This window comes from Stegodyphus dumicola, chromosome 1, assembly GCF_044657685.1.
Source record: "Stegodyphus dumicola isolate Sdum_Otavi_A_Nest chromosome 1, ASM4465768v1".
Lineage (NCBI taxonomy): Eukaryota > Metazoa > Arthropoda > Arachnida > Araneae > Eresidae > Stegodyphus > Stegodyphus dumicola.
Window position 1 is genome coordinate 26,619,310 of NC_140768.1, and position 15,259 is coordinate 26,634,568.

The 15,259-nt window shown below is 29.0% G+C and overlaps 1 protein-coding gene across 3 annotated transcripts in view; it reads right to left on the bottom strand.

Moving 5' to 3' along the window:
* Nucleotides 1-5,358: 5,358 nt before the first annotated feature.
* Nucleotides 5,359-15,259, bottom strand: part of LOC118200698 (V-type proton ATPase catalytic subunit A) — a 40,823-nt gene continuing 30,922 nt past the window's right edge. For all 3 annotated transcript variants that reach the window (XM_035372657.2, XM_035372658.2, XM_035372660.2), the window contains exons 11-14: nt 13,939-14,146; nt 13,596-13,655; nt 8,434-8,700; nt 5,359-6,601 (exon numbers count right to left, since the gene is read on the bottom strand). In XM_035372657.2, coding sequence (XP_035228548.1) covers nt 6,509-6,601; nt 8,434-8,700; nt 13,596-13,655; nt 13,939-14,146 — 628 coding nt within the window. In that variant the 3' untranslated portion in view covers nt 5,359-6,508. The remainder of the gene's footprint in view (nt 6,602-8,433; nt 8,701-13,595; nt 13,656-13,938; nt 14,147-15,259) is intronic.

Here is a 15,259-nt window from a genome sequence, read left to right on the forward strand (position 1 = left end):
TTACTTTGATCAATAGTTCATTTTTCTTTAAATTTTCTAGGACACAAGAACACGCAAGTTGGATTAAATTTTCCTGCGCTTAGAAGAAAAACGGAGCACGCTCTCGTTCCTGCGTTTTTCTTCTGTAGCAGCTTTTTTCGTTATTGACTCTCTCCAAAATTCCTTATAATAAACTGCCAGGCAATTTTTTAGTATTTCTAATATTCGCAATGTGCGTTGGCTGAAGATAGAGTTAGATAGTTTGTTTCCTATTTCAATTTATATTTTGAATCTGAAATAATTTGTTAGTTTCCGATCACAGTCAATCTTTTTATTAAAACACGTCTCCAACTAATTTTAATTACTATTATAACTGAGTTCCGATTAATTTTGTTGATGATCAAGAAATAAACATGCCTTCTAAATTTATTCATATATTTTACCTTCGAGATATCACACTGTAATAAGTTTCATATGCATCTTTGATAAGGATTTGCAGACATATTTTAAATTAATGTTTTTCTTTTAATCGTGCTGTTTGCAAGTAACCACGAAAATATTTTCACCCACTTTTATTTTTGCATTCTTCTAAGATGATGATATAAAATATGAAGTCCATTTCTTCTTGTGCTTTTCTCACTTTTCCTTTAAATGCATTGCTTCTTAATATAATCATCTCTAGAAATTGCTTCTTTCACAATTCAGCTCACTCTTATCATTTCGAAAGAGTGTATAATCCTATAACCACAGACTTCATCTCGAGGTTTCTCTTAAAGTAAATTTATAGTTAGTATATCTTGAAAAAGGTATCGAAAGAATCCATAAAATTAGTTAGGAGAGAGATTTGAATTATTTATTGCATCAATTTTTGCAAAAATATCTTAACTCAGTGCTATATTTTTCATTCAAAGCACCAGATTTTTCAAAATATCTTAAAATGATTAATATCTTAAAATGATTTTGCAAAATATCTTATAAATCTTATGCAAAATATCGATGCGATTACAATGTCTTCCATCTCAAACGAAAGATAAACAGTTTTTATAAATTCAAAAAGATGCCTAAAAACACTGTAGGCTGAATGTAGTAGTTTTTAACTTCTGCTCTTAGTGAATGCAGTGATACTACAGTAAATTCAGTGTAATTCAAATAGAGATCTGAGTCATTCAAACTTGTTTAACCCTGTAATGTTTGCAATGTTATTCTGCGTGCTCTTATTTTATTTTACTTTTTCTTGCCCTTACCATTAAAATATCATGAAACTTGTTAAAATAGTAATATATACAACTATAACCTGAAATTTATTTACAAGCATTACTTTATTTTCACCTGAGTTCATTACTTCTACGTATCATTGTTTATTAACACAATTTAAGTAAACCACATTCAAAGCTATTATGTAATGGTAAAACAATTCTGAATACACCTCATTATTATCAGTATTATACAGCGTTTTACACGAATATATTACCAAAACCCAAAACCAGAATATGGAACTGAATATGCAACACCTTTTTTGGTTTTAAATGAAAAAACAAGAAACAATCAAATTACGTTTGTTATTAAAAACTCCAGTTATTAGTAGCCGGTGTTTCATCATTGAAACGGAATCATCATTTAACACAATAATACAAATTTATAATTTTTAAAAAGCATAAAATACTTATTAATCTATGTATAGTCATTAATCTATGTGACCTTTCAACCTATCAATCTATGTGGCCTATCTTTTGGTTTCAAGTATGTTGCTATATTCTACGGGTTCATGGATTTGGAGTGATTGACGATAACACTGGATGAAGAATCAAAACACAATTTATTCGTCAGTGCTACACAGGAGCGTTTCAAAGACACGTTTACAACTGTCAAAAAACTACGACAAACGCTGAAACAATTAGCAACACAGCCTTCAGGCTACGAAGGTGAAGATAACTTCACGGCAAAGCACTAAAGTACAACTCCGGAACTCGTTCAGTTGCTCTCTGAACTCATGACACTACTACTAAACTCAAGATACTCCATATACTCCTTATGCACTGGGCGAATCCTCAATCTTGTAAAGAAGTTCAACAGCCATACCAGGAAATGGAGAAAAAGGTTCTTCTCTAAATAATCAGTGATTTAATATTTTAAGATTTTGAAAAAAAATGGGAAAAGTACTTTAGTTCCAGAAACTTTTTTTTTTTTTTGTGTGTGTGAACAAGATTGTTTAAAAATTTTGGTTGAAATTGAAGTAAATGTAATAACTGAATGAAGTAATTTTGAAAAACTGATAAGCAAACAATGTTTTGGAATATAATTTAGAAAATGTTTAATATTTTGATAGTGAATATTGCTATAATGAATACAGAAATATCACAAGATTTAAGAGTTTACATAATTACAATAAAATTAATTATTAATAATCCAATTAAAAAGAAATTAATCCAGAAAGGTAATTTCAAACTATAGTAAATTAATAGATACGTATGTTCATAAAGATAAAGTGTGTCGAGAGAACATCGCTTTCAAAATACAAGCATATTTATCTCTGCACAATTGTTCCTTTTACTCTCCTCATACAAGATGAAATTGAAGGCTCCCACTTTATGAATGAGTGTGATTTTTTTAATAAGAATGTTGTTATATTTATAACATTAAAATACAAGTCAGAATTAAACCTGGTATTTTTTAGGATCATTTCAAATAAGTAATGGATACATATAAAATTTTTATATTTGTGATATTCTGAAAAATATTCCCTGAAGAATTACAATCATGAAGTAGGCTTTCTAAAATCAAGGACTTAAAAAAAAATGGACTGAAATATTGATAATTTATAGGATTCCAAGAAATATGTTTGAGAAACAAGAACATGTTGTCCATATTGGACCCAAAAGTATTCTAAAAATTGCATTTGTTCTCAAAAGTATAGTGCTCATTTATTAAAATTATATTTATTCTCAAAACTATAGAGCTCTTTAAAAATTTAGTGCATAAGTTCTCGATTATATTTTACATTTCTCTTAATTTGTTGCTCTAATCTAATGCTTTTTCCTCAACTGCTTTTATATTGCTAAGCCTTTTTCTTTTGAGAAGGGGGAACATGCAAGATAAAATTGTGAAATCTAATTTTAATTGGCAAAAGTCTCTTACGTTCTAAATTTTAATTTGGATATTTTCTCTTTCTGTCCTAAAAATAACAACTATTTATAATGTATCCATCTAAACTAGGTCATTTCAAAATTAATCCATATCACATGATCTAACATAATGCTGCAATGTAGATACTTTCTAACCAACCCTTGAAGAATGAGTTTTCAATTGAAATGAAGCCTTTAAGAAGCAAGGCTTCACATATGCATCCGAAAGTGTTGGAAACAATCCTAATACTCTAGAATGTTCTCTCACTGACATTTGTAGCTTTTCTTCCATACTAGATTTGCTTTGTTGACAAGTACAGCCGGTAAGTGGGGCCCACCAGCGGCCGAGCGGTAAAGTCGCTGAACACTGGTAGTTCGGTCCGAGGTTCGAATCCCGCGAACGGGCTGGTTGCATGGCCGTTTTTGTGGTTTTCCCCATGTGTAACGTGTATACGAGCCAGTTTCCCTTAGAAAGTCCTCCATGAAGGCATCCCTCCCCTTAGGCAGATAGCCCTCGAGGCTTTGCCATAATCACACACACACACACACACATACAGCCGGTAAGTATGTAAGAAAATATACTGCAGAACATTTCCAAAAAATTATAGATTGGTTTACAAATCTGTTATGTCCTGCCATTTTAAAGATCTTGAGAGAAGTGGAATTTCCATAATAATTTCACCAATAGCATAATAAAAACATGTAACCCTGCAATCAAAATACTGATGTACTAATAGTTATTTGCCAGTCATATCATGTTCTGAATCTTGGGCCTACCCTTTTCTACATGCTTCTTGCAGTGATTGTACATTTACATTCCTTTTATCCAGCAGAGGAAACTATACCAAATCATAAATAAAAATTTTTACTACTGCATAACCAATCTTCAGGACTGAAATATATGCAACTTAATACACACATATACACAGGAAACATGCAAAGTACTAAAAACATCCCACTTAAAAATATTTAATATTTTACATATAACGATTTTGCAATTTTTTAAATTTTATACTGATACACCCCCCAAAACTTTTATTTATTAAAATGTTTTTATAAATGATAAAAATTAATAACTAATATGCACATAATCATCTAGATAAGCTTAGTATGTGCCATTTAAAGATTTAAATCAAAATTAAATACAATTAACTTCTGATTTTCTTGGAGTGGATTACAGGGTCTTCATGAGCTAAGATGATGCTTTACAAGATCATCAATCTTAAACGAAGAAAATTCTGCCAAAATCAAACATTTTGAAATGTATGACAATCCTTTTAGTTTCCATGTAAGCATCTTGTTCTTTAGTGCATTTATAATTTAGTTCCAAACACATTTATTCTTTCCTTATTTACAGCGTGGTATTTTTATTTTGAATACTACTTGAATTTAAACAACCAAATGAACTCATTCTTTAGAATAAACTGCTTTAAAATACAAGAAAATTTATAACTTTTTGGTAATTATAACAAGGGTTATCCTAAAAAAATAACTTTTAATTTTTTTTTTTTTTTTTGTATATTTTAACTCTAAAATATATTTAGATTTGAAATACATAATAAAAAAATACTCAGTTTTTGAAAAACAAAATAACACTGCAAGAGGACTAAATACCAGTTTGGTTTTTTATAAAGCGTTCTACAAATCTTTATAATGGATTAAAAGATCAGACCCAAAAATTACACTGAAAATCACTTGATAAAATGCATCTGCACAATTTAAAATTCTATTACAAGATAATAGTGTCATTCACTCTGCCTTTTGTAACAATCTTCCATCACAATTGTATTTGCAGCACCTTTTTCCCCTTCTACATTTAGCGATTAGCAATCTTTCTGAAACTATATTTGAATGACGTGATCTAAATTCTAATAAATTAAAAACCAAGAGGTAACCTGCATCAGGAGTTTAACAATAAATGGAATTTAACTTTAAAGTTTGCAAAGCTTAGTTTACAGCAAAAACAGAATTAATAATCTGACAAAATTCCAAATAGGGCGTACAGTAGATGTTGATTTAGTTGGTACTTCAAGGCATGATTACTACACACTGAAGGTAATAAAAACATTACATCTAAATGCATGAAAACACACATTAGTAGCAAAACATTGCTTAAGAAATTAAGTTAATTGATATAGAAAAACATTAAACATAATTAGCTTGAACAAGAAAACATTGCAACAAATGTGACTGCTGAGCATAACTGCATATGATTTATGATATACAAAAATAAACAAATATCCTATATAAACAAAAACGCTCTTTCATAAAGTACTTTTATTTCACAAGAGTCATAAATTTACATAACAGTTTACAATCAAAGATGAAATTTTTACCCTTCTTCAATAAGAAAATTTCATAAATTACAAACAGTAAAACACTTGCACATTACTGGAAAAAAAATATGAACATGAGCTTGAAAAACATTGCTTTGTAAAACAATGTTAGCAACACTGTTTTCTAAAACAATGTTTAGCAACAAATCCAGATCTAATTTTTATATAAAATTAAAAGAAAAATTAAATAGATGATTCTAGATGAGAGAAACAGCTTTGTTCACGCTAAAGAAAAAGTGAAAATATCAAAAATAAACATTATATTCATTATGTATTTATAAGTATGTTTTAAATATATATTTAACTTAATATGTTCAACAAACAGCAAAATGTCACAATTCTCTAGTTTCAATGATTATGATTTTAATATCTTAAGAAACATTATATATATCATTTAATCCACAATAAAAAAAACTGAATACAAAACAAATAAAGAAAAGATATTCTTGACTAAATATTTAAATTAATATAAAATATCTAAAATTGTTTCAAATGAATAACATATCCAGATCTTATAGTTTGTTCATTCACTGAAAAAGTAAAAATGTAATAACTTATGTGCAGTACTTTCTGAAATAAATATCAAATTTTTATATCCAACTTCTGTAATAAAATAATTAAATGAAAGTTGATTTTTAAAATATGCAATTTGAAACTTATTGCTAGATATTCATTGTAGAAAGAATATATATATTTAAATATCACTGTTTTAGAAATGATTTCAAGGAATTATGAATATAAATACATATGAACAAAAATTGAGCTTTTAAATAATCATAATAATTACATTTCTGTGGCACTACTTTTATTCCAAATATACAATAAAAACAACAATAATTTTGTACTCAAGAATTTCCTAATGAATTCAAACACTGTGCCACATACTGAAGTCTTAAATTTCCTTTAAATCTAAATTCACATATAACAATCACAAGGCAGTGGTCCGTTTATAACAACATAATGTCCCCTTAATGCAGAAATCTGCTATACACCCCTATTATTGGAATGCATTTTCAACATATCTTGACTAGCATATGTCTAACTACACACCGATGAATTAAAATGTCCAATTCAGTCTTCTAAATTACGGAATGCTTGCTGCATATTTTCATAAAGCTCATCAAAGCGACGCTTGATTTCTTTTTCACCTAACTCGACAGGATTCTATAAAAAGCAATACATGTATAAAAATTAAAGCAACAAGTCACAATACTAAACAAAATAAATAACTCATTTCTAATCTTAATTTGGTATTCTTGAATATTAACCTGTACTGAAAACCTCCTTTGTCAATAATTTCAACTAACAAATTTCAGTTTTTCCTTTATTTTGATAATACAAGCTTCTCAGAGATACTTGTCAAAGAATTTACCTTTTATATAGACAAATTTTTATTATGCAGTTAATTTTTGTGCAATCTGACTGACATTAACTTTATAAATAATATATGATTTCCTTTAAACTGGTTTCCTGTTCTCATCTTAGTTTATTTGTATTTTTCAATAATGCTATATTTCCATAACATGTTTGTTTTTTTAGTAGTGCAAAATTTTATTGAATGGGAATTCGGATATTCTCAACTTTTTAACAATATTCCACTATTCCCAAACAGCTGAAAGCTTCCCTTTTATTGTTTAAAAACCTGAAATATCCATAAAGGTAAACTAATATGACAACATGCCAAAGGATCAAACATACACATTATAAGGTATTTCTCCCACTTTCCTAGCATGCCTTCATGGTGTAGTGGTTCTGCACGCTGGGCCGATATTCCAGAAGTGTGCGATTCGATTCCCGGCGAAGGCGGTTACATATTTTCCCTCTTGCCTGCTTCCAAAAAATCCTAATGTCTCTACAGTGGCACCTGAACTGAAAGGGTGTTGGATGAGGTTATTCCACACACAGGATTTGGCGACTGGGTTCCCTAAAAACCCCAGTTTCTTTAAAAGAGAGAGTAAGTAAAAAGGGGAGTTTCTCTCACTTTCCTAGCGTGCCTTTGTTGTGTAGTGGTTAGTGGTTAGTGGTTCTGCATGCTGCAGAATGCATCAAAGATTAATGACATGGTGGCAACAATGCAGCAGATATTTATTGGCAACTTTTAATATTATGGCTTCATCCGATGTTCACAGTATGGATGATACACAAATACCATAAAAGTAATCAACTTATCATAAACTAAAATAATTTTAATAATATATAATTTTTCGCATGCAACAGAATGTACTCTCAATTCTATACAGCAGACATTTTCCCCCTATATCAATTTATTTCTGTTACACTTGCATTAGTCTTACTAACATTAATAAAATAATCCGGTCCCTGTGCCATCATCATATGTATTGTAATTGAATAACTGTAATTAATTCCAGATGCTCTCAGTTTTGAACTGTTGGTTCAGCATAAGTTTGGGATACTAAGGTATCTCTGGGATAGCTTCACTCTTCAGATGCACTTTGCACTGTGCTCTGTTTAACATTCTTAGTAGTTTCAAGTGTAACTACTTACGCTATTACATACATTTACTTAGCAAATAACTTTACAAAAATGTTAATAAATGTGTACATGTATTTATTTATACTTTTAGTTATCAAAAATAGTTTGGAACAGATAGGATTCTATGGGATTAACCCCCCCCCAAATAAAACTGGCTTCAAACCAATCATACCTGGATTCATAATTATTAATAAAAAATACAGAATGCAAAAATAAAACGTGCAACTTGTATGACTATGACTAAGGAGTTAAGGTGCTACGTAAGGTGGTCTAAATCAGTAGTTCCTGAAATTGCAACTCAAACGCAATCATGATGGTTTTGGAGGGCTGCAAAATGTTTTGACATTTCAGACTTTTTATATAATTATACACACATTGATAATAATTTACTTATAATGAATAGTTAATACTTATATTTGTTCATTGTTTTATCTAGAAGAGTATTATATACACGGGATCATGACAAAGTGCATAAATTCAACAAAAGTGAATTTCACACGTACCAGAAATTTCATTTTCGTAAGTTCATAAATAATAGGATCCAGTGCTTCTCTGATAACATTCCAAGTTATACGATTCTCACTTTGTGCTGTGGACTGAACTGCATTGAATGCAAGGTCATAAAATGCCATCATGTTTCTCATCATGCCAACAGTTTTGTAAAACGGACAAAATTTGTCATATGGAGTGTAACCATTCTGCTGTAAAAAGTCTTCTTTAAGCAATCTAGCAACTTCCAGTGTGATTTTATCAGTTTCTGCTAATGAAGCCTGTCAAAAAAAGTTAACATTTTAAATGTAAATATTAGCAAAAAACAATAATTAACATAACAGTTACAATAAAAATTGGAAATCAGCATAAACAATTGCCAGAACCACTATCAGAATATAATTTTTTTTATTCAACAGAAAGATACCAACTTTATTCATGCTTGCTAAAAGACAATCTAATGCAAGTATTTCTTTTACCTAAATAAGTTAATCTGTTTAGGATAATTTCTTTACTAATGAAAAGAGTATAATAATCTCTCAAAATGTACAAAGCACTAATAAAACAACCAACAGCAATCTTGACACTCAAATTTTATTTGATTCCATCCCTCCTTTTTTGTTACTAATAACTTTACATTCAGTATAATATTTAATGGTACTTACGTATCATGAAACTGTTGTCAAGCAAAGCGATTTAGTGGCAAAAATAGATAAGCATGCCATTGCAGCACACTCATAACACACTTTCATTTCATGTAACCTGATTCTTGATAAGCAACCTTTGTTTTTATGAAGAAATATATAAATGAATTATTATTGCTATATTTTTCTCTCATTTTAAAGAAAATTATTACAATTTGGAACCTCCTTTCCACAGAACAGCAAGCAGTGGAAAAGATCCTATCATAAAAAGTGTATTAATGGACACGATATGGTCAGTTGAATATGGCAGACAAAACACTAAGAGATAGGAGCTATTATGTGCAGGAAGTTTGTAACTCATAGCCTTCTAAAAATAGCTACCAGTAAAATCGGGAGGCCTAAGAAAAAAATTACAAATCGATTACAGCCTTTTTATAAAGCATAAAAACAAAGTGGGTCAAACACAGATTGTTTGTAAAAAAAAAAAAAAAAGAGGTGTCAGTCCCTTCAGAATTTCAGAGGAATGACTGGCACATATTTGACAGGATCTCTGCCAACTTTAGTGGTCGATGGGATACTATGTAAGTACATATTTAACAGTACTAATTAATCCATGAACTTTTCTTTAAAAAAAAAACTGAAATTTTTATTTGCTAAAGTAATATCCAAAAATAATATTTAAAAGAATTAGCAAAATTTTCCGCAGACAGTGAAACATATACATTGCTAGTCAATCTCACTGAATATCCAAACTCAGTGCATTAAAAGCACTTTTCTTTTTTCAAAAAGTGGTAATAATTCCATACAGTTTAAGCAAAGGAATTAAAATATTTACTAATGACTATTAAATTTTACTGAATAATAAAGAAAAATTTTACATAAATTATCATTACAAGAAATTTGAGTGTTTCTGATTGGAAAAAATAAAGAGAATAAAGTGATAAATAATAGCTTTCCCCCCCATTTCCCTTGTGTTATACCACAAAAATTTAATATAAAAAATTCATCTTTTGAATAGCTAAATTATATTGCTGCCAGATACTTCAAGCTCTAACTGATGATTGGCAGTAAGACTCGTTTAATTTTTTAATACTTATAAAATAATTTAAATTGCTATTCCTCTCTAGAGCTTTGTTATTAAATAAAAAATACACTTCTCAATATTTATTCATTCCATCTCATTTCAGTTCTAAAAATGCTTTCTCTAACATTTTAAGGCCTTTACTAAATATTCTGAAAACCCAATTGATATAAAAAAATCAATGTACAATATCTTCAATATTAGGGACAGGAAAATACTTAGTATAAACTATTAAATCATATTCATTGAATTCCATATTATAAATACAACAAGACACACAGAATTCATAACACTCAATAAATCAATCACCATTCATAAGGTCACTCAATAAATATTCTGAGAATAAATAAAATCCTAAATTCTTTAAGGCACCAATATTCCACAAAAATCTACTTCAACTGCATTGTTAAAGCACTAAACAAAACACATTATGTTATATGATTCTTTGTTGGAATTCTAGGTTTCAATTCCAATATTTTAAACAGAAATATGAAGAAACATGTTTAAAAATTTTAAATTATGAATGATGTGCATTTACTGAAGACAAATTATAAACATATTTCATCTATTTACATGCAACACCGTAAGTTAAAAACAAAACTATAGATTATAAAAGTTCTATAAACTATTTTTCAAATATAAATTCAGATCCTAAAATGTTTATTTGGAAAACATTCCAGAATATAAACATAGAATCTTAGCAATTATGAAATCATATTTCCTTCAAAGTTATTTTTTTATCATAATATAAGGCTTCCAACCTTTTCATCACAAGTTATCAACATTGGAACTATTTTAAAGAATTTCTTTTCATTGATAATTATATACTGTTTAGATATAACTTATGGTTCAAGCTAAATATTGTGCAAATTTTTCAGATTCACATTTTAAGTTACATTTTCTTCTAGAAGAAAAATATCCTAAAAATTTTTAACTTGAATTCTTGAGGAATTTATAATATAATATTGATGAACTCATAGGCCCATATCACACGGCGTTTGTTTCACACGAACAACTGTTTGGGACAATTTTTCTGCCTGGTTTACTATTGAAAGAAAGACGTGCGAATTTTTCCTTCCTTTCGAAAAATGTTGCAAGTTGTTCGTTTTCAACCAATCAGCTATCAGCGCTGAATGCTGTTAGCTTGTTTGTAATTGAGAACCAGTTTCCCCTGTGTTAACCTCAAAGCGAGCTGTGGTGATTGGCTGTTGTGACAAAGGAGAAAAATTGTTCCAAACAGTTGTTCTTTCGAAACAAACCGACGTGTGATAGCAGCCTTAAAAACCTCACTGTCTGCGTAAAATTTTGATATTTCTTAATTTTTGTGGTGTTAAAAATTATCAAACTTATACCCAGAAAGAGAAATTAAGAAACCATCTATACCATTACAGTTCATTTGATTATATTCAGCTTTTTAAAAATATCACCAAAAACTTAAAATGATGAATTATATTTATTTAAAAAATAAACTCTAATTTAATATTAAAATCTATACATAATTTGCCCAACATATTTTAAGTGCAGCATACCATATTTATTAACTTTCAGCATCATTTATTAACTTAAAATCTTTGCATCTACTCAAATCAATCTACTCAATCTCTCAATCTCTCAGAAATCTACTCAATCTCTCAGAAATGTTTTGTTAGGGACAAAAGCAAACAGTGTAATTTTTTTCACTTGCTTTAATGAAAATAAAGGCAAAAAACAATCTCTAACATTTTGCAATTATGTTGTTGCAATAGAATGACTTATAAGAAAAACATTTCATCTCTAGAATATGAAAGAGTAAAAATTACACATCAGAAATAAATCCAGTTGCACGCATAATAAAATAAATTTTACGTAAACTCGGATACTAGTCCAGATATCTCTCATCTATTTGAAGTTAAATGACTGCTACAGCCTCGGGCCCTGGTATGAATCCTGGCTTGAGAAGATATGATGGATATTTAGTCAAAAGATATTTCAAGAGGTTAGTGAAAGAAGGACAGAATGTGATCCATAGCCTAGGGAGGGAGAAACTTCGACCTGTGGTGGAAACCTTTACATCCATCTCACAAGGATGGACTATGCTTCAAAATTGACATGGAATTAGGCAAGGAAGATGGAAAGATGATGGATTTTGGAAGATGCCCATGGAATAATAATACCACAATCATAAACAAGATTTATTTCTGCATTTTTAACAAACAAAATGGCATACTAAAATATAAACACAAGAAAATTTCAAACTTTCCATGTGGCAAAACTTTTATAGATCTCTTCATGATATTAATTTACATAACATTTATTACTACATTCTGTATAATATTTTGTCTTGATATTTTAATATGCATGTTCATATAATTTCTGAATAATTTCTAAGCAATATTTAATAAATACTTAATGATCATATAATTTCTGCAAAACTTCTGAAGTAGTAAAATATTTATTGAAGAAAGAATAATGTGGACAAAGACTTCATGACTGGGTTTTGTAGCTATGACGGATGGTTCATTATTCATGATTACTTCAATGTTAATTTATATGCCAGAAGTTTGATGAGTAACTTTATCTAGAGTGATATGTTATCGTGAAGACATTATGAGTAGTTGAGTCTCAACACATTTAACTTCATCAAGTAATAGTACTTTTTCATTCAAAATTTAAGAAAATATCAATCTATGAAATAAAGTACTTAGACACCTTCCCCCAAAAAACTATCATAAGATACTAATAATGAAACATTTACATTATCTAACTCTATGACAAGGCATATATTATGTCATTTTTTTTTCCTTCCGTTTAAGGTTTCTTCAGGTGTCTGGAAAGAATTTAATTCACATAGAAAAAAATTTTTACTTGTATAATTAAATCTACAAACATACATAATTAACAACATTTTTACTCCTTGGAAGAGAGATCTGAATCAAATTCTCCCTAAAACTCACAAATGATTTTTCACAAATTCTCCAGTATCCTGAATTCATGATTCTCCAGTATCCTGAATAACATACCACATGTAAATTATTCTCATAATCCACTAAAGCAAACATTACTGGAATGCTACCTTGTTTGATCCAGATTTTATCCAACCGCAGAACTCAATAGTCAACTTGTTCATACTGACACAAGGTCTAACATTAAGGTATCCTCACAATATCTGTGGAGGATCACACAAGCAAAATTCAGTGTCACAGTTTCTCACATCTTAAATTTTTGCTCATGAGATAACTACCCATTTTCATAATTTTCAGTAACTAGCTATGAGACTTAATTATCTGCATTCCTGAAGTATTTTCATGCAGCTTCTCACCATGATTGAAAAATATTCTAGAGAAGTCTTTATTTTTTTGTTACTGTCAGAATATTTATACGTAAATAATATAAAATCATTCTGCATGTTCTCCGCATGGAAAATTATCATATATTTAAACAGAACCATCTGCATTCAGTACTTCATACGTACCTTTCCTACTAACTGCACAATTTCAGATAAGTCTTCCTCCTCTTGTAAAATCTGCTGACACTATAAATATAAAAGAATTTTAAATATTAACTTCTTAAGATATATGAACATATTCATAATATATTTTGTTATATAAATAAATCAATAAACTAAAAACTGATGATTAAAAACTAAATTAAATTTAAAAAATCTATTCGATCTTTAATTTAACTGGAAATGATATAACATTTTGAAGTTAATTTGAATTTAGCTTTCACTGATACCTACAATTTGTATTTAGTCTCATTTAATTTTGAATTTTAATATAATTCAACTGCTTTAAATTCATATACAGAATTCTTACTTTCGTTCGAAGTGGCACGAAATCTTGGAAATTTTTATCATAAAACTCATCTAATGCTCTGACATATTTACTGTAGGAAATCAGCCAATTAATGGAAGGGAAATGCTTCCTTTGTGCTAATTTTTTATCTAAACCCCAAAACACTTGCACAATACCAAGAGTTGCTGATGTCACAGGATCAGAGAAATCACCACCAGGAGGAGATACACTAATCAATAGGAACAGAGAAAGATTAAGAATTAAAAATATATATTGTAATATGCTTCTGACACAAAACAATAAAATTATGCAATCACATGAATGGAGGAATTTTTTAAAATAAATAATGACATTTTATATACAATTAAATTTTAAAACATAATGGTTTCTCATTTTGAAATTATTTACATAATATATGGCATAGGTATTTAAATTAAATAAAAAATTATCTGAACTTTAAGCAATTCTTTCTTCCTAAATATGCACAGTATCCATTAGTCATAAATTTGTAAATAATAATAAAAAATCAATAATGAATTATTTTGTTTCTATTTCAAAGAAGGAATTTTAAAGTTTTTGTATACTTCCTCACACACAGAAATAAAACCAGTTTCTGTGTTAGAACATTTAAGTACATAATGTAACAATGTATTATGACATATCTGAATCAGTTGTATGAAAAAGCAGATGATAAGGAGAAAAAATGATCAGCTCATTCGTTCTACACTTTGCGTATGCACATGAAAAAAGAAAGGCTCTTTCAACACACTTTCTGATAAATAAGAAACTTTTCAGATTTTGAAACATGCATCTGTCTTCTATTCTACTGCGAGTCTTAACTCAAATGACTAGTCATATCACACCAATTTGTTTTCTAATTTGATAGAGTATTTGATAGAGAATCATTCAGTCACTTTAGAGTAAAATTTTAATTGCATTCATTTACAAATTTCATCAGCCATTTCTACATTCTACTCTTACTTTGTAGAAGATATGACAGCTTTTATAGTTTGCACAACTTACGACATATGCTGTGAAAAAGCTAAAAAAATATCTAGGAAAATAATATTAGATGTAATGTCATTTCATAAATATGAAGAAATTACGTAAGATTCCAGTCCTTTCACCAAAACCCAGTTTCTTCATATTTTCATAGCATGAACAACTGATTTGTACTATAAATTTCTTTATTACAAATTCATAGAAATCTTGTTTATTTAGTTGATACAATAGCCTCTTTTATTATAGATGCTATTTTGAAAAATTAACTTGAAATTATGCTGTGCTCAGTCCACTTTGTGTAATAATTTTAGTCTCATAAAATTTCAGTTTTTGAAGAAAC